The sequence below is a fragment of the Xiphias gladius genome, chromosome 24, assembly GCF_016859285.1.
Source record: "Xiphias gladius isolate SHS-SW01 ecotype Sanya breed wild chromosome 24, ASM1685928v1, whole genome shotgun sequence".
NCBI classification, from domain to species: Eukaryota; Metazoa; Chordata; class Actinopteri; order Istiophoriformes; family Xiphiidae; genus Xiphias; species Xiphias gladius.
The window spans coordinates 10,292,126-10,319,944 of record NC_053423.1 but is presented as its reverse complement, the minus strand read 5'-3'; the positions used below and the strand labels follow the sequence as shown (position 1 = coordinate 10,319,944).

The 27,819-nt window shown below is 42.0% G+C and overlaps 1 protein-coding gene across 2 annotated transcripts; it reads right to left on the bottom strand.

Moving 5' to 3' along the window:
* Positions 1-693: 693 nt before the first annotated feature.
* On the bottom strand, positions 694-26,028 carry LOC120786324 (inactive phospholipase C-like protein 2). 2 transcript variants are annotated; one of them, XM_040121727.1, is made up of 13 exons: positions 25,985-26,028; positions 22,724-23,029; positions 14,394-14,495; positions 14,052-14,201; positions 13,704-13,864; positions 12,737-13,205; positions 11,371-12,594; positions 10,858-11,107; positions 10,392-10,678; positions 9,084-9,287; positions 7,020-7,095; positions 2,133-2,242; positions 694-1,932 (listed from the first exon to the last, which is right to left on the bottom strand). In XM_040121727.1, the coding sequence occupies exons 2-13, from the start codon at positions 22,967-22,969 to the stop codon at positions 1,750-1,752; spliced, it is 3,462 nt and encodes a 1,153-aa protein (XP_039977661.1). In that variant the 5' UTR covers positions 22,970-23,029; positions 25,985-26,028; the 3' UTR covers positions 694-1,749. The 2 variants fall into 2 exon arrangements, with proteins under 2 accessions (XP_039977661.1, XP_039977662.1); XM_040121728.1 differs by lacking the exons at positions 13,704-13,864; positions 14,394-14,495; positions 22,724-23,029; positions 25,985-26,028 and having other exon boundaries at positions 14,052-14,139.
* Between the last annotated feature and the right edge of the window lie 1,791 nt (positions 26,029-27,819).

The window sequence follows — 27,819 nt, the reverse complement described above, 5'->3', positions numbered from 1 at the left end:
AAATTATGACATAATGTTGGTGCTTGAGTTCATCCTGAGGGGAACACAAATGTCTACTAAATGATGGAAATTCATCCCATAGTCGTTAAGAACTTTTACTCAAAACCACAAATTTGAACCTCATGGAAAAATAGGGATCACAAAAGTCAGTAGGATTCATTTTCTGGGGAACATAAATGTCTGTACAAAATTTAATGGCAATCCTTCCAGTAGTTGTTGAGATATTTTAGTCTGGACTAAAGTGGTGGACCCTCTAACAACACAACGGAAATCGCTATCTCAGCCATGCCACTAGCATGGCTAAAATTGGAAAAGTGAACATCAACAATTCCATGACAACTTGGCAAACTGGACTTCATGGTGAGACTGTTTTCTCAAAGTTGAAGATACTAACTGTAGGATCAAATGTGCTGTAAAACCTTATTTTGGTTGAGATTTTGTCTAATCATCTGTCAGCCTGAGTGAGCATTGAAGCTATAAATTGAAGCTTACTGGAGGCTATTTTCACTGCATATTACAGCACCATAGGTCTGTTTCCGATATACAGTGGATGAGCGTCTCCAGCTGTCATCTCAGCACTACACAGAACTTGTGTCAGTATGAATAAGTGCCCATTTAAAGTAAGGCTCTTGCAGCAAAACAACAACAGACACGAGAATCAGTCATTTAAAAACTAGTTTATTTCCATCCTGATTGTTACGGAAGGTAATCATGAACTGCAACCTTACAGAGTTGAACATGTTTAGCCTCATCTACTGCACCAATAACGTCTTTATGGAATGTTTTCATTCAGGATCAATAACTTATTTAAAATATTCTTTACAGTAAAAGGATAGAATTACATAATAAAATACTGTACAGTGTTTTGAACACAAATTAAGCACTTTCAACAAAACAGTATTTGTTCCTAGAGGCAGACATTTACAGCAATGGAGTTGATCATTATGGCAGGTAGCAGTGGTTTAATTACCACAAGGGTTTGAGGAAAATACAAAAATATACAATACTGTATGTAAGACAATAGTTAGAGGGTGAAGTGGAGAATTGTGTGGCAAGACAAAGGACCTCATGGTGACTGGATGAAGATCAGCGATCCAGGACCTAAAAATGCTTCATGGAAAAACTGGAGAGAGCATATAGGGGTTGCACTGGTCCAAGACATTTGAATTTAAAATACCTTCCTTACTTGATATTGCTAGGTACTATAGCAGCTTAGTGAAGTACAAACCACCAGCACGTGGAGGTGGCTGATTTCCAAAAGATTTCAAAAGGTTTTTAACATCTTTTGACTAAAGTCATTCCAGACCGTGCTAGAAAAATGACATTTTTTCCTCCCTGTTTATGACACAGTTCAAACCTCAAAAACATTGCACATAAGATAATAAACATTTGGTATATTTACAGTTTAATACAGTACAAACAGTGGAACCTTGGCTTCAAAACAAACTACATTTAACTCTCAATTTTTATTTGTATCTTTTGTCTCCTCACAGCAGCGCTCTGACGTCCACAGCTCCCAAGTGTTCAGCAACAGGTGGGTGGAAAGTGGCAGCTTTTTGAAGACTTTTACATTCATCAACTCTTCTGTTCTTCTTTCTTATAAACGGGGTACTTGCTATTGTACTCCCACAACATTATGAAACTCTCCCACTGTGGCAGACTAATACGTTGGAACAAATAGACGACAGTAGGAGGGTCTGTCACAGCATCTAAAATGGCAATTTGGTTGTGTCCTCTCTCATTTGCTTGTTATGCAGAGGTTCCTCTAGCATTCGTGGCGGGTCTGTCATCCTGGCCTCGTCGTATTTGGGAGCGGACTCTTGTCACTCCTGGACTCTCCTTGGTGAGGTTTCCAGTCAAAGCCGCATCATGGACCTGCTTCATGTTCTCCTGGACTTCAGCCTTGGCATGCTTCAGTAGGTCAGCCTGGCCCTGGATGTGAAAAGGGAGGTGAAAAGGGGAAATTAGGGAGGGAAAGGAGGGAGGACATGGGGTGGCAGGGTGAGATGTGGATGGAGGGAGGTTGAAAGAGAGCAAAGAAATGAGCAACTAGCTTAAGGCCAAAACATGATCTAATGGTCTACCCCTTAGGCTGTTTGGGTTTTATGACTGCATGAGTGTGTGTTGCTGACCTTAAGGATCGTGATGTTCCAGCTGAAGCTCTCCAGCGCTCGACTGACCTTGCGACCTTTCAGCCCCTCCTTCGCTGCCAGGCTCTGCAGCTTCTCATGAAACTCCATTGCTAGAGCCGAAAACACACACAACCACAACAGATTAGAGGTCCACGCTTTGTACTTTAGAATTCAAAGATTTACAGGAACGAACTGTATTGTTCACCTTGTGTAAATTTGACTTGTTGTAATTCTTGACCACATATAATCTGACTTCAAAAGTTGTGACCTAAAAGTCACTATAGTCACTTAACAACAGTGAATGTTCAAGAGTTAGCAATAGAGTACAGAGCTGGACGTTGTCAGTGTAGCAGTGGAAATGGAGCAGAAACAGGACTGAAATGGTCTGAACATATCATTGAAGATGAGGTGGGCTTTGAGTTAGGAGGCGAAAACCAGTATTTTTGACAGAAAGAGGTTTATGCCAGGTTTCAGTGAGATATAGGAAATCTGGATTACTGTCCCTTATAAATTCATTTAGAATGAGGCTTTTCTTGTTGAGTGAACAGATGTTGAGCAAAGCCAGTTTCAGGTGGAGTTGCTTTTTGATTGATTGTGAGGATCAAGGCATGGGATAGAGACGGAAAGATTGACCACTCCGGTAGCAGGACAACAAAGTCAGACAGTAAATCAGTCCTGGAGTCCTGGAACTAGCAGGAGAGGGAACTTCTTAGAGGGCAAAATAATGATGTGATCTGGAGATGCTAATCCAGTGAAAGTGTTTATCTGAATTAGAAGGTAATTGGTATCATGTGGCCAGAAACTCATGACATTACAACATTACCAGCCAAGTTATAGCGTCAAAGGCCTAGATTAAACGGCAGAGCTTAGATTCAGAGGTGGAGCGGCAGCCAAAATGTGCCAGTGTCTGCCATCTTTGAAATACACTTCCAAAATTGGTAAGGTATTTCTCTCTTAACCTTAGTATTGTTATATGCTTATAATTAATCTCTCTTTATTGAAATTCAAACTGAAGCCAAGACTGGATCTCTACAAACCTAACACCAAAAGACAACTGGGGAGGAGCATGCCCCTTAAAAAATGAGTTAACCATTGGACTAAAAATGCCATTTTAGCCATCCTGTAACCAGTAGATACCATAGAGAGAGAAACAAAGAAACAAGGAAAGCGCATTGAACGATGCTGTAAAGTCGATGGAAAATCTGAGAGACAGATGAAAAAAGATAGAGCGAGAGAAAGAGAGACAGTGTCATTGAAGTCAGGCCGCCGGCTAGTTATAGCGCGTGCAATGAGTTGTATTGTGTGTCTGTTTTCCTCTGGCCGCCCCAGGCCACTGTCCCACTGTTACCATGGAAACCCGGAAGTGGGTTAACACGGGGCACACATTACTGGGAGCCATCAACCAGTGCCCAGACATTAAAAAATGCCAAGTTGTGGACCTCACACACAAACTGAAGAAAGAGTAAACAGATTGGGTGCGAGTATAATTTACAAGTTCCTCACACATGGATACACACCTGCACACACATATGTTGTCACTGCTCCACATTCACACACACCTACAGAAGTTGCCTTAATAACAACGTTTACTGTGTAGTTGCTAGGCAACTCAAAGCCAACGTGCCAATGTAGTGTGTGCCTCTGTGTGTATGTGTGTGTGTGTGTGTGTGTGTGTGTGTGTGTGTGTGTGTGTGTGTGTGTGTGTGTGTGTTCATGCGTGTGTATCTATTTTCCTGTGAAACCAAGCAAAGCCAATGGAGCAAACACTATTTCCAAGCCAGCACTGGGACAGTGTGCATATACAGACAAACACACACAGAAAAACAGGGTCCCGACCCAGGGGCCAAAACAACTTCCAGGGCCAGCAAATCAGGACGTAGCAGGAAGTGCATCACCTTCACTTCCAGTCCTCTATCTGGACTCTGAGCAAATTTGATAAGAAAGAGAAAACCGACAGATCCGACTTCCATTCTGATGTCAATAAGAAACAACCAGGCCAGGAGCATCTCATGAGGTGTAAAACCTACACTTCCAGTTGTGAGTCTCACCACTATACAGTCAGGGCCCTGGAGGAAAAGCAAATGCCCAACTGAGGTTCTTAAAGGGCCAGTTCACCCAAATTACAAAAAAAAAAAAAAAGAAAGAAAGAAACATACTAGAAAGACGAACAGCATTCTTCCATAGGGTATCACCATTTTGGTGATATTGGTAGAGAGTGCTGTCTGACACTTTGCACGTACATCTCCCATAGGTGCTCAACTGGGCTGAGATCTGGTGGGTGTGAAGGCCATGGCATATGATTAGCATAATTTTCTTACTTATCAAATCATTAACTGAGCCCTTGTAGCCTGTATATATGAAAGCATCTCCATGTTATGTTTTTACACTCAGTTATTTAGGCTTTCTTTACATCACTGACAAGTTTACTTTTCAAATATAAAATGTCCCTTTCAGCACATATGGCATTTACAATTCTTTAACAGCCAATATTAAGGGGACCTTATCAAAAACGTTTGAATGTCATGAGTCTTTTTTTAAAAAAATGAACATTTCTCAGTATATTTTAAATAGATTTTTTAAACTCTGAAATATCAGTATCAATATCTCCCTAAAAATCTAGTAATAATGGGGTTCTATCTGTCAAACTCTAGTGGTCATCAAGCTAGACAGATAGTATTCATGTCAAGATATGTCTCAAGGGTGAGGTGAATGTAATTTTGCGGTGAACACAGCATTGAAACATTCAGCAGCAACCTTTCTTTCCAGAAACAGTGTCCGTGTTACTCCGAATAATGCATAGACTCATTGTAATTGCTTTTCATGATATATTTTCTACTGAGAACTGGTCCCAAAGAAAACTATAAACAGTGTCTTCTGTGAATTCCCATGATGAGGACATTGTTTCTAGGAAGACACCAGGTGTCACTGAAAAAAACCCCTCCAGGGTGTAAGTGTACTCCAGGGTGCAACAGAGCACACGTGTGACCAAATCCACACTGATGCTGGCTGGTAAAAATAGACGTGAGACTTTGTTACTCTTTAAAAACAAATTTTCATTTAGAAAAAGCTATAAAGAGACAAATATCTCAAAACCTGGCAAAATAAAACCAACACTATCTGAATGGCTATATGCCACTACAAGTGAGTTTAGTTTTAGTAAAAACAATAAGTGTTTTTGCAATTTCGGAGAACCACCCCTTTAACACACCAGCACACCATGGTGTTCTTGTCTTCCTCTCAGCGTTGCATCCAGCCATCTATCTCTGCCATTCATCTTCCCACGGCTTTCTTCTCCCTCTGCATTTCATCTCTCTGCTCTGATGTAACTTCCAGACATCCATCCCTGCCACCAGCTGTCCCATGGCTGACTCCAAGTGACCTGTTTATGCTTTATTCGCTGATCACTCCCTCTTTCCAGACTGAGGGGTGGATCTCCGCCTTGGGATCACCTGATCGCAGTCTTTACTCTATACACACAGGAAGAGCTGTGGTCATGAGATCAGGCCTCGGGCTCTGCAGCAGTTCTTTATCAGATGAACATACTGGCACCAGGACAACAGCACGGGGCTGAACACTTATAAATCTCACTCTGTTTATTAATAATACTACATGTGATCACATTTAAAATAAAGTACCCAAGATAGAGTATAAGATAGTAATACAGTGCCTCAGCAGCAGTTAGCCTGCACTACAGCCTTAGTTATAAAATGGATGATTATGTCACAGATTATTTGATCAGCGAGTGGAGCTTTGGCTCCTAAAAACCGAAAATAAGTTCAGTCGAGGATGAGTTGTCTGGGTGCAGAGTGGAGCAGTCTGCAAATTTGTAAACAATATTCATTTCTGTCAAACACTCTTTCTCCACAGTGGCCCACAACTGAACTATCATCATCGTCTTGCAATATGATTCAGATCAGGTTTATCTAAATTTCTCCTTCATTTCCTCTTTCCTATTTGCACATCTCTCGAGGGTGGTATTGAAAAGCTGATGAGTTTGCGCACATTTCAGCTCAAATATATCCCCAAAGAGTTCTTCTTAAAGAAAAAACTTCCGTAACTGCTGCTTTTTAAAATCCAGCACCTAGAAAAACACATAAATAATGTCAATCATACTGTCTCCTGGGTGACAGTTGAAGACTGAACATGATGTGGCTAATGTTTGTGTGTACTAGTGTGTTTGTTAGGTTGTTTATTGCCACAATGACGACAGTCTCGCTGACTTATGTCTGAGGAACCAAAGGGGCAGGTTGAAGTAAACAAACCTCTGCCTATGATCACAGAAATGATATAAGCAGGTCGGATACGGTGCCCTTCGCTTAAGAGACTAAAGGGTGAGCTGTGCCAATTTCAACCCCCTCCATCCAAATCATACAGATGAGCCAGGGCAGTAAAAAGATTAATCTAACCTTGTGTAACACTAACACGGATGTTTGCAGAAGATGGACAGGAAAAAATATGGTGGGAGAGGAGAGGAGGAGAGGAGAGGAAATAGAATAATAAAATAAAAAGAGAGATATGGTAAGAAAATGAAAGGAAAGAAAGAGAGGAAGGGAAAGGACAGGAAAGAGGATACAAGGAGAGGTGAAGAGAGGACAGGGGATACAAGGAGAAGCAAGGAAGGGAAAGGAAAAGAAAGGAAAGGAAAGGAAATAGGAGAGGAGAGGAAGGGAAAGAAAGGGATTTAAGTTAATGACAAAAGCAGCCACTGCAGTATGGATAACAGCACTGCTAAAGAGGCTGTGTGGGAGTTGTCACGAGTGGACTAGGAATATGGGCACAGCCTGGTTTCCTCTCATTACACACAACATAACACACGCTCTAAATAGCAGCATCTCTTATACACACTCACACAAGTAAACCGACACACACACACACACGCCTACACACCCGTTGTTTGTATATGCAGGATCCTGTCGTAGATTCCATCGGAGAGCTCGATCACTGGTCTGCTCGCCTGGACCATCTGCAGACAGGGAAACATCTATTAGCATGAAACACATACACACACAGTTGTGGTGCAGCCTTAACTCATTTTACCATCTTGTTTTTTTTGGTGAGTAAATCCCACTGTCATGATCATATACAGTCTGTTTTATTATCTGCTGTAAAAGAACACTGTATTTTACAAGTTAAGAGTGAGAACAGGTTGGTGTAAATCAAATGGGAGGTGAACATTTACAAACAAATAAAACACTATTGTGATGTTTTCCATACATTGGTGGTTGTTAAAATTATGGAAATAGCCAGTGGAGTTTGCAGTGTAGGCAGCCATAAAATACACAGTAGACACAAACATATATACACATGCATGTAAGCGAAGGCACCCTTAGAGACTAATGTGAAAGCTCTATTAATGACCACACAAAACACACACTCACACACACACACACACACACACACACACACACAGGAATGGCATGAGTATCCTCTGCCTGATTAATTCCGCACCTCCTCTCACAAACCCTGCTGGGACATGACCCTGCTGTGTGTGTGTGTGTGGGGGGGGGCTGTTCGACATATAAGGGATAAAATACAATTCAACAACACACACACACACACACACTCATCCCCATTTCCTGTCACTACCTCCAGGCATCAGGATTGAGGCGTGGAATCCATTTAGCCAAACGATGTTCAAATGTACGCTAATGATATTCAGCACCAGGGTGAGCTTTTTCAATTCTGATCCGCTTGGCTGGAAATGGAAGTGGCTAAACATGCACACATAGAGACACACAAGTTCTTACTTAAACACTAATTCAAAAACACACTTTCACAGGTCTGTGCAGTTGCTAGTTGCATGGCAGTGACAAACAACCTCAGCTAAATTAAAGTGTCACAGCTTATACACCGAAACCTTGATCATTACTTAATAAGAGTACAAACAGATCAATTTATCTCCACTAAAGTCAGTTTCTGGCTACAAACTTGAGTGACTCTCTCCCTCACTACAATGAACATACAATCGCACACATCACATATGCTCTCTCCACAGTTTCACTAAATTGGCAATTCATACTGACTGTCCATCATCCCACCCAAGAGACTCCTGGGGAACATCTATTATGAAACACAAAGAAGTGCACTGTGAGCAAATATCAATTTTAAAAGTATTGCAGCAGCCAGACAGATGGAGAGGCTACCACTCTGACAAATGCAGGACCACAGCTGTATGGACACCGCTTATATTGGGCAGCCACAGTCCTACAAGGCCCAGAGGGAAAAAGAGGAGGAGGCGTGAACTGGGAGAGATGAATGAGTAAAAGAAGGAATGAGGCTGAAAGACGCAGATAGAGACCAAAGGGAAATGTGTTGAAAATGAGATATGAAAAAGAGGACAGAAAGAAAAACTGACATTGTGTCCTTGCAGCAAGCCTGAGCAGCCTAATCCCACTCAGACACACTGATTCATCCCGCTTTATTGACCGGCTGATGAGTTAACTAGGGGGCCAATTGACCCCTCTCCTGCCCTTGTCCTCTCTTTGTGTTTATTTTCACAAGGGAGTTTTTCTCGAGGGCTGGATTCATTTTTTGACATCATTACATAAATTAAGTAATTTAAATAACTTTCTGCTTGGTCAATGAAAGTCTGCATTTTTTTGGGGTGGAAACACACAGTGGATTCAGGCCAAGGTGAGGATGTTGCTAATGTGTTTACGAGCCCTGTTACGGCTAGACCAAAAGGGGATGTTGTCTGCTACATAACAATGAGAGCTCACTTTGTGTTTGAGGGCATATCAGATAAAAAGGAAAGCTTTTGTCTGGGAGGGGGATTTTCATTGTTAGGTCAAGTGCACAGGAGATGGGAGGTTGCCGACTGATCCATGATCTCTTTTGCTTTTGTTTGGTCTTTCCTTCCTTTTGATGAATTCCAGAGTTAAGTACCATGTATAGCCTTTTATACATGCAAGGCAAGAAGCATATTAACTGTTTAGTCTCTTCTCTCCTCACCATTTCATAGGTGGAGACGACACGGCGAAGGACATCAGGCAGGGGCCCCTGAGGCTCCAGGGTGGGGTAGTGGTCCCGGAGGTCAAACAGTACCAAAGGCGTCCCGTCTGGTCCTGACACTCTAGAGCTCAGAGCCAGTACGCACTGCATAAGGTTAGCCACAGCCGACACCCCACACAGCTCCCTGAACACTGCTACAGAGTTCTGTTTAAAGAAAAAGGAGGACGGACAAATTAAATCTGCAGATTTAAACATGAACACTCCTTTCCCCTTCTTTCTCTCTCTTATTTCTGGGCCTGGTGGAAAAACAGTACAGAGTCACTGAATGATATCAAAACCAAAATGATCAAAAAAATCTGGGAAATCTCTTCCTCACTCTGTCTCCAGTTTGATTTGCTTTCACTCTCCCCCCTCTCTTTCTCTCTCTCTCTCTCTCTCTCTCACACACACCCACACACACACACACACACACACACACACACACACACACACACACACACACACACACACACAAAGAGGTAATCAAAAGCGACCCCTGCAACAGAGGTATTTGTCTTTTCTTTCAACTACTGATTTGCTCTCCTGCACTTCTGCTTTTGCTGTAGTTTGGACTTAAATGGAAGAAATCAAGAGATGTGGATCTTACCACCACTACTGACTGAACATATAAGTACTGTTTTATTTCCACAGGGTGACAAAAGCAACCGCAGTCCGGTCTCTTAAGTTGTATAGACAATCATAACTGCTAAAATTTTAATCGGCTGATAGGTAATAATCAGCAGAAATTAGATTCACTATTCACTAATAATTTTTAATTTGTGTATAAACTGTATAGAAAATTTTAAAAAACTACCCATCAAATTTTCTAGAATCCAATGTAACATTGTTAAAATGCTAGATTTGTCAAGTTAACAGCCCAAAAGACAATGGGATTCAATTTACAATGATATAAAACAGATAAAAGCAACAACTTCTTCCATATGAGAAGCTGGAAACAGGGAATGTTCGGCTTATTTTGCATAAATGACTTCAATATAATAAATTATCAGAATAGCTGTTGTGTAACCTAAAACTATATAGTTATTTCAGCACAACAATATATTCTATGTATTCTTTAAATTGTGCTAAACATTCATTGTGCCTTTGTTTGGAGTAGAATAGCTATTAGAACAGAATCATGTTTATTAATGACACATTTTTCATTAAACATGGTTCCGAATACATCTCATTGTTCTGTGCTATGATAAAGTGTCCACTATATGAATATTCAGCCAAAGTCCCACTCCCACCCTCTACGATCTTCCTCACCTGCATGTTTTCCCTCAGGTCAGTGGCCTCTCTAAGCAGTGGAGCAGCCATCTTGAAAACCTCGTCCACAGCCCGGACTCCCAAGTCCCTCAGAGCTGTGTAGTCCCTCCCCTTCCTAGCCTTCCGCACAGACAGGCCCCGTTTGTGAGGCTTTCCCCCTCCTCTACGATTAGTGAGGGCCACGTGCACAAATAGTTTGGCGTGGGGAAGTTCCTCTCCTGTCAGAGACTGAAGTGGTACATGTCGGTAACCCGGCTGAAGACACTCTAAAGAGATGGTATACTGACCTGTTGTGGTAGGAAAATCACATTTAATTTTAAAGCATTTCAAAGGAATAAGAAAACCTGTGTGGTAATAGCATTTAATAGTCTAATCCACTATTTTAAGAACTTAAACTATGAAATTTTTGTGTTCGAGTTATGTGTTGAGTTCATTTACAGTAACCCATTTGATCTCTGACTCTGACCTATAAACTCATCCCCTATGAAGTCATCATCCAGCACCACGAAGCGAACCATAGCAAGCTCTGGCAGGTTGATCTGGAACTCAAAGCTCTCATCAAAGATAGGGTTGTCCCCGTTCTGGGTCACTGTCCTGGTGCGGCGCTCTGTGCAGTCAGCTGGAATGCCGTGGATCTCCACATACACGTATGGGTCCACCACATCCCCTTTGGCCCCAGAACCCCTTGGCTTGGGCAGGTTCTGGCCACTTATCACCTGGAAGAAGGATCAGCTTTTTTGGCTTTTAGAACATAATCATGAGTTTAGAGGATTACTCGTGTTTATTAAAACTTTATTACAACTCTCAGATGTTATCTTTACTCAAGAGAATGATGGCCAAAACTACAAATTAAGACCCCATCACAAATATATTAGAATTACTGTTTAAGTTTCAGGAGAAATGTGTCCCAAGCATGAACAAAGATAGGGCTCCCTAGCAGGGACACATTTCTCAGAGTGTATACATTATCCTGCCCCACCTTCACATGAAGCAGCTGCGGAGACACACCGGGCACTGTGTCTCTGGTGTCGGCACTGAAATAAGACACTTCCTGCCGCATGATAGCTGGCCGAAGAACGTAACCACAGTTCCCATTCTGCCGGAACCAAGCTGTGTTCAGGTCCATCATCAGTCCTGCTGTCTGAAAATTCATAGACACAATTTGGCACCCACACTTCCACAGGTCCTGAGGGTTCATATTGCTTGAGTCGATACGCATGGGGCTTGGGTACACCCGTGACAGGAAATGCTTGTTATGATTGACAAAGTCCCCAGGGCTCTCCCCTGCAAGATGCACAGCCAGAGACTCATGAAAGGAACACAGTTCCCAAGGTCTTTGCGTTTTGGAAGATGTTGGAAAGTCAGTGAAGCGCACTGAGTGGCAAAGAGTTACTACATCAGACAGCTCCTTCAAGAGCTGGAACCGTTTGGAAGGAAGATGAGGAGGATTAGAATGACTGACGGCTGTGAAAAGGACGATTTTCTGCAACATGTCCTTCTCACTTCCTCCAGGCGCTGCCCCTCCACTATTAGCTGCTTTCATCCTTTGACACATCTCCGCCCCTTCATCCTCCTCACTTACTTCCCCATCCTCCCCATCACTACCTGGCCCCAGCTTCTTACCCTTCAGTAGGATTCGATGCCTTAGGCCATGTGGCGATGGTAAAAACAAGTCCCCTTCATGTGGGGGATTTGTGTATAACATCTCTCCTAGTATATCCATGAGATGTTGCTGCATCACTTTCTGCTGTCGCAGTGAACAGTGGTTCTCAATACATAAAATTAAGGGATACTCTGATGCCACAAATGCAAATCTTCCAATTGCTTCTAACACACTCAGCAGGGCCAGTGGTGGGGAAAGGGTGTGACCGGTGCACACCACTGGCTCCTCATCAGGGCCGTCCCAAACATCCACCTCCACACATCGACAACCCATTTTGAGGGCGCGAATGTAGCCAGAGATGTCGGAGGGACCTTTAAACTGGTCTTCAATGAGGTATGTGTTGTGGGAGGAGTTGATGTAGTAGTGGGACAAAGGCTGGGACATGTCCTGGCACACAGTGTCATGCTCCCTGTCGAAGAGGTGGCACTCTGCCGAAGTGAGGTAGCTGGTGAAGCCATCCAAAGACAGGTATCCTTGCTGCCGGCCCTCCTCCGATGGCTCGTGGGACTGGATGAGTTTCAAGCTGGTCTCCTCACTCACCTACAAGACACAGTGAGAGAGGAAGCCTGAGAGATGAAGGAAAAATTAGACCCTTAGAAAGGGAACACTGGGATTGCATCTGTCCATGTACACCTTACTTGTTTTCTGCTATCTGTATGTGGAATTAATTTGTGGTACCCACTTGAGCCATGCCCTGCTCAGCCTCAAGGAACCGCATCAGGTCTTTGCAGTCCAGGAACTCCTTGTTGCTAGAAAACTGCACCAACAGAAAGTAGATCTCCGGACGAGTGCAAAAGTCATGGAAAGCCTCGATGAACTCCTGCTTGGTGACTCGCTCATTTCTTCCCATTATTCTTTTGGTTTCATTGTGATCTTTAACTCCAGATCCATTATCTAGGGTAAGCCCACGCATCCTCTCCCTAACTCTTTGAAGCTCTTTAAACCTGTGCTCTACTTTGCCACTGCTCACCCCAGGGTTCACACTCTGTATCAATTTAATGGCTGACTGCAAGTGAATCCCTTCTTCACCATCTTCCTGTCTGTCCGAATCAGCAGCAGAGGAAAACAACTGCTCCAGCCAGCCGAGGCGAAGACTGTTCTGACTGCTAGCAAGCATGTCCAGGGTATGTTTCCCATACTGCATTAGATACCTGGAGGCAGATGAGAGAAGAATAGACAAGGTTGATGCAATAAGACAGAATGTTTCCTTACAATGCTGCATCACAAACATTTCCATTTCCATCTCATCAGTCAGTTTAAAGACAAATCTTTTACTTGTATAGCCTTTGATAACAAAGAGGTCTCAAAGGACTATAAGAGCAATCGGCCCACCAATATCTCACTGTTCATCATAATCAAATTTGGAAAAAAAATAAGGAAAAGACTCAGGATATATTGTTGGACTGACATAAAAGGATGAATCAGTCAGTCAGAACATCAGATTGTAAGTAGACAAAACACACACAAAAGTACACTAGAACAGCTAGTTATTTTTTTTGTACTGTCTTCAGTATACAGTACTGCTGTAGGACAATGCTGATGAAATGTTACGTGAGAAGGAGCTGTGAGAAGAAGAAAAACAATTGTTTAATATGTTTCTGGTAGATTTATTAAGTACAGGTGTACAGCACTTCTTTGTTGTGTCACACCTTAGTCCAGTCACCCAAATGTTAGCCACTTCAGCAGAGTTGGCCACCAGGTCCAAGTTTTCATATATCTGTCCATAGATGATGGAGAATGCACAGTCCTCTGAAATCTGCTCATAAACTCCACTGGTACGGAAGGTTTCTGTATTACGACCTGTCCGTACCTAGAATTTGAGACCACAAGAGATGCAATAAACCCATGTCTGATACAATGAAAACAAATCAACTGTTATCTTCCATATTGTTCAAAGTTCTAAATATATCCATGGCCTTATTCTAAAAGTATCAGGTAAGTCATAAAGCAATGGCCATGGAGGGTTCATTTAGAAAGCTTTTCTTCTGGAGACTGACCTCTCGTATGGATGCGAGAGCGATCCGGGCTTTGTCTGACTCCTTCTTGGATGGCTCCCAGCACAGAGCCTGGAGGCCTGTGTCCAGCATGTAGTAGCGCTGGTAAACACGTGAGTTGGGCCGGATTTTCTTCAGCTCACTCCCCTCAACCTGGAAGCAAGATATGGATGAAGTTGTCACACACTGACTTTCAGTGTAGAGCTCAGTCCATCTCACTTCTGAACATGTTTCACGGGCTCAAAAGCCTGTGATCTACCAGTAACCCTCAATGTATGCATTTCACATGCACAGGTATGTTAAGCTTATATTCTAAGTAAAAGGGCCACATTGTTGCTGACCCACCATGGAGTGGATACAGTCAGCAGCACTGCTTATCTTCTTCTCTGACAGGCTGCTGCTGAAAGACACCGTCTTCTTCCTTTCCCGACCCACACGTGACCCATCCTGATGAGGAGGGAGAGAAGGAAGGATGAAAGGACGGGACAGATAAAAAGAGGAGGAGGGTGTATAATGAACAGAAGCAAAATTAATTAAAAGACAGACAGACAGACAGTGATCCCTCTGAAACGTATTCTTTGCTTAAGCATGACATTTTTGCCATCCAGAATGGATCCCAAAGGTTTAAAAGGCATATCATCTTATATAACTATACACAAACACGGATTATTTGGTCTAACATATAGCACTTCCTCTTCCCAGTCTGTTATTGTTTTCCTGATACCATGCTAAAAGCCTTTGCTTGCCCTTGCCCTTCACCATTACACCATTAATCATACCTGCCTAGACAGAGGCAGCAGGCTGCAGCATTCTGATTATGCCCCTCCACAACAACACTGGCAGAACAAATTAGTTTATCTGAGCTCACCATCATAGCTCATCCATCTGATTTACTGACCAATCAGATGTCCCCCCAACAGACGTCCTTTGACTAATAGATAAGAGCATAAATGTGGGCGAAGTTATTCAATTATGAATATATTAAAGTCCTGATAAAATCAAATCAAAGACTTAATTGAAGCTAATCTAAAGCAGAATAAGCAGTATAACATAATTGTAGTTGATTCAGTCCAAAGTACAGTGATTGAAGGCGAAAAAACCCCACATACTCAACATATTACTGTCATACTTACATCCCGTATGTATCAAAGGGAGGGAAGCAAAATCTAAAATCTGCAAGTGATGATTACTTTATTATAGAATATTTTGCAACGTATTTTTTCAATTAATTGATTGTTTAGTCAATAGAATGTCTACAAATGTCTCATAACAATTTGTCAGAGCCCAAGGGTCATTTTCAAATTGTTTGTTTTATCCTAACAAATGTCAAACACCTAAAGAAATGTAATTATTACATGCAATATAATAATATATATGTTAAATGTTCTAATACAAATGAACAGTTTTTTAAAGGATTTATTACAAGAATAATATCACGGTCTATTTTTATTTCTGTCTGGAAGTTGTTTTGAAATGATGACTAAATCAAATCATGTTTTAGAAAAATAAGTGCACGTATGTTTTTCAGTGGAAGACCAAATCCAGTAGCCTGTTGCTCTGAGGTTGACAAATACATAAAACTCATATTTTTATCTCTCAAAACTGTAAAAATATGAGCATTTAAGAGGTCCAATTGATCATCAGTAGGCTGATGAACATTTTCACATTTATAGTGAACATCTGCAAATACTGATTTGTGGCTGATGAATCTCTACTCATCTGATTTCATTCATATAATCCTCAAGAGCACTTAGATCTTTTGAGAAAAGAGAGGAGGGAACCCTTCATATGAAATAAATCTGTTGGATATGAAAGGCAAAAACAGAGAAGAAAGAGAAAAAAAGGACCTGACCACGTGAAAGAGAGGAGGCATAATTCACAGAGGATGAAAGGGTTTCCCTCAGAGGGAAGGGCTGGCATCTAACCATCACAAATCCTCATAGAATCGCCTCAGTAAAATGGGGAAGTGTTTCCAATGGCGACAAATTTTTTTGAGCTAGCGTAGTAAGGGAGGGAGGCAGTGCTCTAAAACTACCCCTGTGCCTTGGGGCATGAGAGGGGGAGTGTGTGTGTGCGTGCGTGTGCGTGTGTGTGTGTGTGTGTGTGTGTGTGTGTGTGTGGTGGTGGTGGGGGGGGGGGGGGGTGACACGGGATGAGGAAGATAGTAAGCCTTTCTTTTAAGACCCCCCTTCCAATCCAATCTATTAACAAAAGAAAATACTGACTTGTAATTGAGCTAATTGATTTTGTGTTCTCATTAAAAACTTGCCCCCACTGGGACGCTACAGCAACACCTCAAAATTTAACTCTCAGATGCAACTTTAGCTGGGAGAAAATGTGAAAATAAAAACAGGCTTCTCTCTCTTTCTCTCTTTGAAATAATTTATTTTGAAAGCAGCACCCAATTTGAAATGTTTTTAAAAGCTAATTCTCCTGTGACCCAGAATAAGGCACAATACCAAAGCTAACTGACTTAACTCATAAATACAGATACATGCACCTTTACACAGAAGCATGTAGTACCATCTTATCATTCACACTATCCTTTTCTTTCATGCAGTGTAGCCAAAAGCACCGGATATTAACATTGGCCTCAGTCTATATCTCTTCCTCTGCGTGTGACATTAGCAGTAATGGTCCCTCTGTGGCTGTATCAGCACCAATCCCTGTCCACACCTTACCTAATTAGGCAACTCCACATAAATAACACGACCAGTAACAAACATCCCGGCCATCCCTGATTAATAGACAAGCAATGAACAGAAATCATATTGAAGCAATGGATACCTTCCCGTAAAAACTAATGAAGCTCACAAGGTGTACGCCTATCAAAAGCTGTGTTGGAAGCCGGGGAAATACCAGGATTCTCCTGCACTTTCATGTCTGTTAGCCTAAAACATAAATAGCTGCTAGAGACGGAGATAGAGTTCCAACACCCGACCAAACAACGCTGACATCACTCTTGACCCTGAATAAATTATCCTGACAAGATTTTAAAAAAAGAGGGCACAAAGCAACCTGCAAGTAGATGAACACCTGAATAAAATACAAAAGGTAAATGTATTGATTTTTCCATTCAAAAAGGCACAGTGTTCTGACAGATTAGAGTAGCTACACACATAGCAAAACAAAACAGGCCCAACCCCCAGCCCCTAATGAAATTTAAATTCCGATGTACTTAATCTATTAGAATGCACTGTATATGTCACCGTCGAAATAACCCTTTTTTTGTTTTTCTCACAAAGAGGAGGACTAGTCTCCAAAACCACCACTGCACTTCAAAACAGGAAGCAGTCTGACAGCCCATCACAGAGAGCTTCCTGTGTCTCCACTGAGAGCTGAGTGGAGTGACAGCACAGAAAAGAAAGAAAGAAAGAAAGGATTCTTGATACGGTGATACAGTATGTGCGGATGTCACTGTTGTGAGAAAACTTTATCACTTGTAACACTCCTAACACACTGTTTTCAGGTTTGACACTTTGTGACCCCAACAAGTGACTAACATATACACCATGAAAACTTTGCAAGCCCCTTTTTATAGTTAATTTACTATAGTAGCCATGTAGAAAAAAAATATTGTCTTAATTAATAAATACTTTTTTTGTTGTTTTCTGTCTTTTTTTTAAATTAAAACTCACTGTAACGGTATTTTACAGAGGTCAGGTATTTAAAATAAAAAATAAATAAAAAAGGCTAAAATAATTCAACAATGTCTAAACATTCATTATTATCTGCTAGTTTTCATCTGCTGGAGATATACAAAAGATGATGATTTTGTGACTGTGAGATTAATGATGTTCTTGATAGGACATCTACACTGCTTGAACAGATGGACAGATATCAGGATGGATGGAGGGCGAGAAAAATGGGGGTGGCATGGGTGGCAGAACAGATCAGATAAACTGATCAGAGTAGGACACACAAGATGATAGAGAGACATTACAGAAAGTTTCAACTTTTTGTAATGTGGAAATAATGTGGAAATAGATAAACAAAGTAGCCAAAAAAATGTGAGCTAGGGGAAGGATGGAGAGAAATAAATAAAGAAGCTCTTTGGGAGATTACTGCCCATCTCTTATGTGGATAGTTAGAGCTTCTGCCCCTGTAGGCATCCGCATGGCCTTACGCTTTCATTAGCCAGCTTACATGCATGCTTGGTATGATGTATGAGAACGTATGGTTATATGGATACAACATGCCTGTATCACTAATTACAGCATCTCCGAGTCAGCAGAATGAAGATGTAGGTCATTTGTTGGGGGTCGTCTTTGATGCACTAATGAAGACATATAGAAAATCAGAGAAAGAGAGATGGTTGTTAGGTGAGAGAGAATAAAGAATAGAGGGAAAATTGCTAGGAAGGCTGAGCTGTCTTGCCCGTGGCCTGTTTGACAGCAGATGATGAACAATTAATGGTATGGTTTCACCCTGGAGCTCAACACCACTTTGGGGAAAGGGGTGGGGGATTTACTGGGAATTGTGAGATGATGTTTGGAATGTGCAAAAAAAAAAAGGCAGTCAAAAGAGAAAGTTAGGGACTTTACCATCAAGATTCACCAAAATAATGCATCGCTAGTAAAAATGTTTCACATTTGCTAATTGTATAATTCTAGTTTTTCTAATGTAATGGTTTGCTGTGTCTCTCTTTTTTATGTCACTGTATATGATACAAAATGTTACACCTTTGTGTTTTTCATAGTTGGTCAGATAAAATAAGGAATTTTAAGATGTCACCTTGGGCTCAGGGAACATCTGATGGGCTTTCTTTTTTTTTTCTTTTTTTTTTTTTACCATTTTCTGACAATAACTGTCAGATGAATTGATTGTGATACTACTTGTTATTTGCAACCCTAATCAGGACATCTTCATGCGTTATTACTTACTAATCACAAAGTGTGCCATGCTCACACACTGTGTCTTGGGAAGGAAACTGGGGTAAAATAGGGCACAGGAAGCACTACGTGGTCAAGTTACTCTGTCAGCAGCTCAATGTACAATATATGAATAATATTCAACAGAAAATATGGTAAGTCTAACTGTAAACCCCTGCCCTTGTGGCAAGTAGAGCAGCAGATGCTCTTTTACGCTTGAAACCTTTGAAGTCCCATGTGCACACAAGCACTCACATGCGCAAACACACACACAATCAACTCACACACCACCAAAGTAAAAGGTTGAATTGAAAATGTCATCTCGTCGGAGAGCTAACCACAATTTCAGCTGACAAACGTCACAGATGCGTTTCCTGAAGATCGGAGGGCAACTAAAACCAAGAACAGGCGGTTGGAGCCTTGAGTTAGGCATCAACTGTGAGCATGAACTTAGCGATTAGCGTGCCGAGCAGAGTTTCCACACGCATCACTGATGACTTTACTTAGGCTAAAAAACAGGCACACACTCAGATATCCATGCACAAACGCACACACACACATGTCTCTGTAAAGCCCCACACAAACATGGCTGGATGTATATCACGAATGTGGATTGTATATGTGAAACGACTCAAGCACCAGAGTAGTAGTATTTCCTGTGTCCTCATCACAGTCACTGAGAGGGTTTATCCAGTCTCTGTGCTCTGCAGGGCTGTGGTCTAAAGTGGTTTAAAGCAGTCTAAAGATGTTGATTTGAACTGCAGGAGGTGCTCAGGGCTGCTCTGACTCAAACAACTCCCATCCCCAGCTGTTTGCTAACGCCTCTGGCTAATGCTACTCACGCGGTCTGAAAAACACACACATCCAAGACATCCAAAATGCTCACACACACACACACACACACAAACCCATTAGACATGCATAATGACAGGGGTAAATGCAGACACAAAAACACACACAAGATTTACACTCAAGCACACTTGTGTAAATACGTTCTGAAATATACAGCTGTCCAGTTAAAAACATGATGACCGTTAAAGAAATAGTACAACTTTTTGTACCCTTATGTGCTTTCTTGCTGAGACTTAAGATGAAAGTATCGATACCCCTCTCATATCTGTCAAAATATAATATTAAATATAATTTCTGGGGCAGGAGATGGTTAGCTTAGCTTAACATAAAGACTGGAAGCATTGGGGGAACAGCTTACCTGGCTCTCCATACACTTTGTTTTAGTATGAATTCAAACAAACAAGATATAACGTATGATTTCGTGAATTGTTATTTTTGGACAGATCCAGGGAAGCTGTGTCCCCGGTTTCCAGTCTATGTGCTAAACTAAGCTAACCTGGTACTCCATACTGAACGGACAGATACAAGAGTGATATTAATCTCCTCATAAAAAGGTTTTTCCCCAAAATGAAAGACTACTCCTATAAGTATTCAGCTAGGTATAAGTATTACCGTCTCCCTTATGAGGTGAAACACCCCTTTAAAAACTCATTGGATTGTATAAAAATTGTGTTATCTGCCCTGTTTTTCTTGGCTAATGAACAGCTGAGATTATTGAGATGGGTGCTTTTCACAGGACAGCAGTGTGCATACACATACACATTCCAACCATGTGTGTTTTATGTTGGCGTGAGTAATGAGAGAGATTGGAGGCAGTTATGTGTTGTGCTTAGCTGTACTTTCCTAGAAGGCAGGTCTGTGCAAGTGTGTGTGTGTGTGTGTGTGTGTGTGTGTGTGTGTGTGTGTGTGTGTGTGTGTGTGTGTGTGTACTTTAAACTAGAAAGAGAGAAAGAGAGCAGAGGTTATGTAGCTCAACTTGAAACCGACCTAAACTGAGTGGGCACCTGATTCTCCAACTCCTTTGCGCACACAAGACCAAGACAGAATAAATGAGAGGAGAATGGACAACACCAAGTACATACTGATGAAATATAGTTAAGGTTACTCTCATTACCTCAGCTGAAGTGAGCAGGAGCGCACACACACATACAGACACATATTGCACATAAATCCCCTGACTCCTGTTAAAACCGGTCTGGAATGTCATGTTTCCCGTTCATCTGCCTACATACCATCCCAAATCCTATTGTGAGCAATCCTGAGTTTAACCATAGGGGTAGTTTAGCAAACAGCAAAACAAACTATTATGTTGACAGGTGGACTCATAACTCCCAGGCTCTGAGACTGACCTCTGTCTATCTAAAGCCTCAGGAGTTTACAATTCAAAACACAAGCACGTTTATGGTGAAAGAGCGAATGTATGTGCACTGCTGCGCTACTCGGTTCGTTGATAACTGAACATTTCAGCATTAACTGTGCCCACTGAACATACAACAGTCAAACACATCACTGTACTACCAATGCATGCCAATTTCTGCTTCAATACATGGGATACATGTGCAGCGAGCAGCATGTTTTCCCACGCTGTCCTGCATTACCACTCTTTAAAGTAAAGGCAGTGCCCAGGGAACGGGGGATGTTCTGGAGCCATTAAACGTCACGCATCAAACACGGCACTGCATATCAGGCGCCGCCTTTGGCAGGAGTTATTCAGTGCCATTTCTGGACCCAGCACGAGACGCCAGATCTGCACTGAAGCAAACAGAATGTTTTTAAATCCCCAGTGTCAGGCTCACTGCACTGCTGAAACTAACAGAAGAAAGACAAGAGCAGGCCTGTGTGTGGGCAAGGAGGTGAGAAATGTTTGTGTGTGAGTGTTCCAGTGAAAGGGAGGGCCACGGAGAAAGTGACGTGTCATCACCAACTGCTCATAACTTAATAGCAATATTGCAACATGAAGAGTGTGCAAGGAAATTGGCCAACTGGCCAGCTTCCTGTCTTGCCATATTGGGGCCAATCACACACGGATGAAGCCATGTTCAAATGTCTTTGCAGGCAGTAGCCCTTGAGACAAACAGCAACTACAGATCAATATAAAACTTTCCATATGCCTAAAGGCAGAAACTATAAAAGGCCAAAGTCAGAGGGTGAGTTATTGATTAGATGTCAATGATATGAAGCTCCTTTAAATGCCTTTTGGTTCCTAAACCAATATAAATTGGGAATAAGTGTGATATTTCAATCAAGGATTATATACCAATACACTTGACATTTGCTCACATGTGAGCTCAGATCAGTGTAGGCAGTGGAGTTAATTGGACAGGGGTATTCAACTGTGAGGCACAGAGGGCAGAGTGAATGCATTTTCTCATTCTAACCAAACACTACAGCAGGTGGTGGCACTTATTAGTTCCTCCTCCTCCTGCTAAAAAGTGACATCGCCTGCTGTAGTCTGGCTGGAACAAAACCTTGCCTGCTCATGAGGCTCTGAAACTATTATTCCAGACTGTTTTTAAGTCCTGTAGGCTGAGTAGGTCACTATCATCTTAAGTATGACATCATCAGACTCGACCTCTAGATTGCAACAGGTGAGGTGGGATGAGGTGACTGATAATTCTGATATTCCACATGTCACATCTGTATATGCTTGACTCAGTAGTGAATTTGTATTGACTTAACTGTATTTTGATGGCCTGCTTTTTTTTTTTTTTGGTTTTTTAATTTCCCATCAGCATCACATTCCTTCAGGGGCTTATAGTGTTGCTGTGTAATTCAAGTATTTTTTGAGTAACCATGTCCTCATTAATGTCATATTTGATCTAACTAGTACACGGGATTGTTTTTTTGAGGTCTACTCTGGACTTGCAACAGTTTGCATGCATTTTTAAATTTTCCTATGATTTATAGAAACAAGGTAAGATGTTTTTTGTCTTGAGGGAAATTACGGCCTACCTTGATCAGACTGCTGCGTCGCGGGATTGGTTTGGAGGCTGAATCTGAACCTGTGCTCTCCCACGTTGGGGACTCGCAGCTGGATTCGTTTTGGACCCTCTTCGCGGTGTCTGACACGCTGCAGTTTCCGTTTGACACCGACTCTCCCCGGTGCGTCTCCAGGCTCGTACCGGCTCCTCCTGACGCAGCTTTCCAGACAGCAACCGGTGGGCCGACGGCGCTCTTTTTCTCTCCGAATTCAGCCATGGTGACTCTTGTAGATTTCTTAGTTCTCCTGAAAGCGGCGGGGCTCCCAATGCAACAGAGCTGCACACGGATACAGACGTGCCATCGTGTGAAGGGAGTGATCGGCGACCGTGCGCCAGGAGCGGTGGAAACTTCTCTCTCTCTCTCTCTCTCTCGTAGCTTCTTCCGCCCCCCCACCCCCACCCTCACACACACACACACACACACACACACACACACACACACACACAGACACTCACTCACTCACTGAGGGGGCTGACAGGCGGGGAGACAGCAGAGACCGACACACCTTCCAGACCTCCGCCGCCAGCACTCAGCACATCAGCCCCGCGACAGCTGGGTGTGCGCTTGCGTTCGGGGAATTTAGATGCTACGGAGACTGACTGCTCTGCCGCAGCCGCCGTCCAAATCTAGGTCCTCACCACACTGTGCCACAGATTTGTGTAGACCATGATGATTTTTACGTTTTGCCCACCTCTTGCTGTCGTCCCCCCCCAGTCTGCCTCGCTCCCAGCCTTCATCCAGCGCCACTAGGTCTCTGAGTGCAGCAACAGCGGGCTAATACAGTCATCACCTGTCACCAGTCTGTTAGACAGACGGAGGGGTGGTTATGCCTTTGCGTCCCTCCAAGAACTAAGTGCACACCCACGATGGGATTTTTGTACCACTTTGAAATGAGGCACCCTTTTTAAAGGAGTTACAAATTGTAATGGCATTATTGGCCAATTGTTATTAAATGCTTTACATATAAGTTATAAGCCACTAGTAAGAAGAACTTTTGGATTGCCAGGTTATGAAAGTTCCCTTTGACTGGTTGAAGTTTAACAATTTACGTCGTTTCCCCATCACATTATAAGAGGAAACATAGCTGCTCAGAATAGTTGCTGTAGTTTCCTGTAGCCTTGTGTAGTTTAAAAGAATGCAAACATGCAGTCTGAACGTATGTGTGCATGTAGGTGACAATGCTTTCATTTGAAATGATTACATCCAACAATATGCTATATCACTGATAGCCTGTTGTCCTACACTGTCAACAGGTTACTGTGTATTGATACATTTCTTATGTAGAAATCATGGTTAAGATGTTCTTTCATATATTTTGACAAAACAAGCTATTGTCACTATGTGATATTTATAGGGTAATTTTGAAGTTCAGACTTGCACTCTACGGTGGCCTTGATCGTCAAATAACAACAACATTTCGCAATATGCTACTTCTCGTTGACTGCAGTACCAGGCTGCTGCAAACAGCTTGTTCAAACAAGAAGCCAGCCCATGCCAGGGGCTGGGAAGGGTGGAGGGGAATGGGAATAGGTGAAAAGTAGAAGGGGTAAAAGGGATGAGAAATAATCTCAAATATTAAACATTCGGCAGATACCGACATGGACAGGCAACTTAAGAGCAGGAAGACGGAGATGCCTAAGGGGGGAGAAGAGTTCAAGGTGCGTTTTAAAGTAAAGGATGGATGTGCAGGTTTTGGATCAGTAAGTCTACTCAAGCTGTCAAGCACCATAAAACGAGAGTTTAGGAGATACCTGACATGCTAAAACCCTAGTAAAAGGAATGTTAATGGAGCACTGCAAGTCAGCCAATCAACAAACCAAAGCCTGTAAAGTGAGGAACTTAAGTGGTAAGAGTGTAGAGGATTTTATTCCCCGGACGTCAGTGACGTTAAAGGAATTATCTATAATGTGTCTTCAGAAATCTCAGAGGAGGAGTTAAAAGTCAATTCGAAAGGAGGGAAAGTGCTTAAAGGTACTCGCCTGAGAAAAAACGTAGCGGAGAAAGGCTAGAAAGCTCAGCTATGTTACTGACGTTCCAAGGAGATGAGCTCCTGGAGAAAGTTATGCTAGTCTATTTGTGTTTCGAAAGTAAAGAAGTATGAAAGACCAACCACAAGGTGTTATAAATGTCAGAGATTCAGCCACATAGCAGCACTATGTAAAGGAAAATGTAGATATGGCAAATGCTGTGAAGATCATGACATTGAACATGTTGAATGCTGTAATTGTGGGGGAAACCGTGTGGTGGCATTTCAGGGATGCCCGTGTCATGCAAAGGCTGAACTAGCACAGAAGGTCAGGGATGAAAGTAAGGTTTCATAATCAGACGCACTGAGAGGAGGACGCACACAACCAAGCCAATTAAAAAATGATTATCAAAGAAGGAGTGGGTTGGCAGTGGGTTGTCCACACTAACTGACCCCTGGCCTTCAGCAAGTCGGTTTGCGGTGCCACTACAGTAGAAAAACTCTAACAGAAACAATGGTAATACCCCACCATCTCCAGAAACCTCATATGCTCCTTTTTAAAGGCAGGCTGCAGAAACTGCTCAACTGCCAACACTTTGGAACACACAGGAGCCAAACGCCCCTGTCCAACCAACCCAGCCCAGGTGAGTCACAGCCACATGAGCAAACACACTTTGGAAGACCACAGCAATGTTTATTTTAGAAAGAGAAACAAATATTGTTCATTGTATTTAGAACATTTCAATTGGTTTGTTTTTGTTTTGTTTTTTAAAGTAACCTTTTACAACATTCTTATTTTGCCTTATATGTAAATACTTCTCACACATCCATTGTTGAAAATACAAAGTCCATCTTTGCCTGAACGAAGACAGAAACTGTTTTGTTTTTGTTATTTTTTTTTTTTTGTTGTTGTTTGTTTTACTGTTTTTCTTCCTACCACAAGGAAAAATAAAAAGCGTGTAAAAGGTTTCTGTTTGGAAAACAAGGACCAAATCAACTGAAATGTTCCAAATGTTCCAAAGGCAATGAACAATACTTGTTTTTCTTTCTCAAAAAAGCAAGAAAAAAACATTGTTGCGTTCAATAAATGGTCATAAATGTCTAATTTATGTTGTACTTGGCATTGTGGTAGGTATAACGCGGATTGCATAATGAAATGCAATACAATGACGATTGAGGGATTTACAGATAAATTACCTTATATACCTGCCTTTTCATATTTGATACGCACATTTTCAACACGATTTTACTATAAAATGAAATACCTTTCAGAACTTCTTCAAAACTAGCAAAGATTTCCCTGCTAAACATGTCACTACATGACGGCAGCCATGTTGGATATGGCAATTAAAGGCCCTCTACTGCCTGCAGTGCACGGATAATCCACCAGAGGGCAGAAGACACGTGTCAGATTGTATACAACAGGTTTTTCAGGAAAGTATTGATCATGTTGATCTGGCCAAGGTCTCAGAAACCCATGTAGCAAATATGATTAAGCTGGCGTGATGTTTTATTTCCTGCAATGGATTGCTGGGACTCCAACAGCCAATGGTCAGGAATTTAAAAGGTTTATTGATGCATTTTTTGAGAAACCTCATTTGATATGTGTACAGGAGACTTAGCTTAAGACATGGTGAAATTTTGTAATTCCAGGATATGAATACAAACAGAGTTGGGGGAGGGCATGCCACATTTCTTAAGAAAGGCGTACAATACAGAAAAGTCGAGATCAGCACTGAGCTTGAATGTGTGCTTGTTAAAGTGTGGTCAGCACAGGGAAAGATTTCTGTCGTTAACTTCTGTAAACCTGGTCTACAGTTGGAGGAGGAGAAAACTGGAAGGTATAATTGATAAATTCGAGGTAAAAGTAATATGGGCTGGGGATTTTAATGCACATAGTGCAGTTTTGGGGGACTAAAACACAAGACAGAAGAGGAACTGCGCTGGAGGATTTTCAAAGCAGACACAGCAGAGGTTGGAAATGCAAGTAGTGAGGATGTGGATAGGTGGAATAGATCATTTTGCAAAATGCTAACGCTGGCTGCAGACCAGTTCATACCAAAAACACAAGGTCCAAAAGAGCGTCAAATTGTACCATGGTGTAACGATGCATGATATCTTGTTGTGCGTGCTCAAAATAAAGCATACGGGCGATGGAGGGACAGTCCACTGGAAAGCAATGCAATCAAATATAAGAAACTCAGGGCAAAGGCCAGGAGGGTTATAAAGTAAGCAAAGAGAGAAAGTTGGCACAAAATTTTGAAGTATTTTAGGACCGCAAATAGAGGTTAGGAGCTTATGGGCTTTGTTGCATTGAGAGGCAGGGGTGTACAGGAAAATTATGGAATATGTGGTGGGGCTTTTAGAACAACACCTATTAATGCTCTTTTAATTGAAATGGGGGAAACTACTTTAGAGCTGAGAAGGAACAAATTGTCTCTGAACTATTGGTCTAAGCTACAGAGTTATAAGTCCTTAATACCTGCTAAGTGTTTGTTGGGGGAGCACTGGGAGCTTTCAGGGAAGGGGTGGAAAGTAAGGAGGGGGAGTCTATTAAATTTGATGGGTGAGAGAGCAATGGAAGTGGGAGTGAAAGATTTGTTGATGAGCCCGGCAGTGTGCTGGCCACCTGTTCCACCATGGCTTTTGGCATAACCCAATGTTTACTTTTACGTATTAGACCAAATAAAGAAGAAGCTTGCAGGTGATCCTGTGACTTTAGTTAATGGACGACATAAAGAAAAATAGGTAAATTTCATACAGCTTTACACGGATAACACCAAGACTCTGAACAGTGGAAAAGCTGGAATAGGAACAAGCATTCCGCAACTACAAATAGAACATGGAAAGAGGATATCAAATCCTGTGTCAGTCTTCACTACAGAGCTTGTAGCAATCTTGTGGGCACTTGAGTGGGTGAAGGATGTTAGACCAGGAAACAAAACTATATGCTCATATTCTACTGCAGCACTAATGGCACCGAAGGGCGGGAAAAGTGGTGCCAGACCAGATCTAAGAGTTGAAATTTTGACCGTGTTATATCGGGTATGTAAGTCTGGGAACACCGTTAGGTTTCTTTGGGTCCCAGCGCACGGAGGAG

What these genes read in the sequence shown, in the direction of transcription:
- LOC120786324 (XM_040121727.1), bottom strand. Translation starts at nt 22,969, where the DNA reads ATGGCTGAATTCGGAGAGAAAAAGAGCGCCGTCGGCCCACCGGTTGCT. An exon ending in CTGAGCAGGGCATGGCTCAA is followed by an intron (nt 12,595 to 12,736) that starts GTGGGTACCACA and finishes TGTGTCTTGTAG; the next exon opens with GTGAGTGAGGAGACCAGCTT. An exon ending in CCTGCATATACAAACAACGG is followed by an intron (nt 2,243 to 7,019) that starts GTGTGTAGGCGT and finishes TTTCGGCTCTAG; the next exon opens with CAATGGAGTTTCATGAGAAG.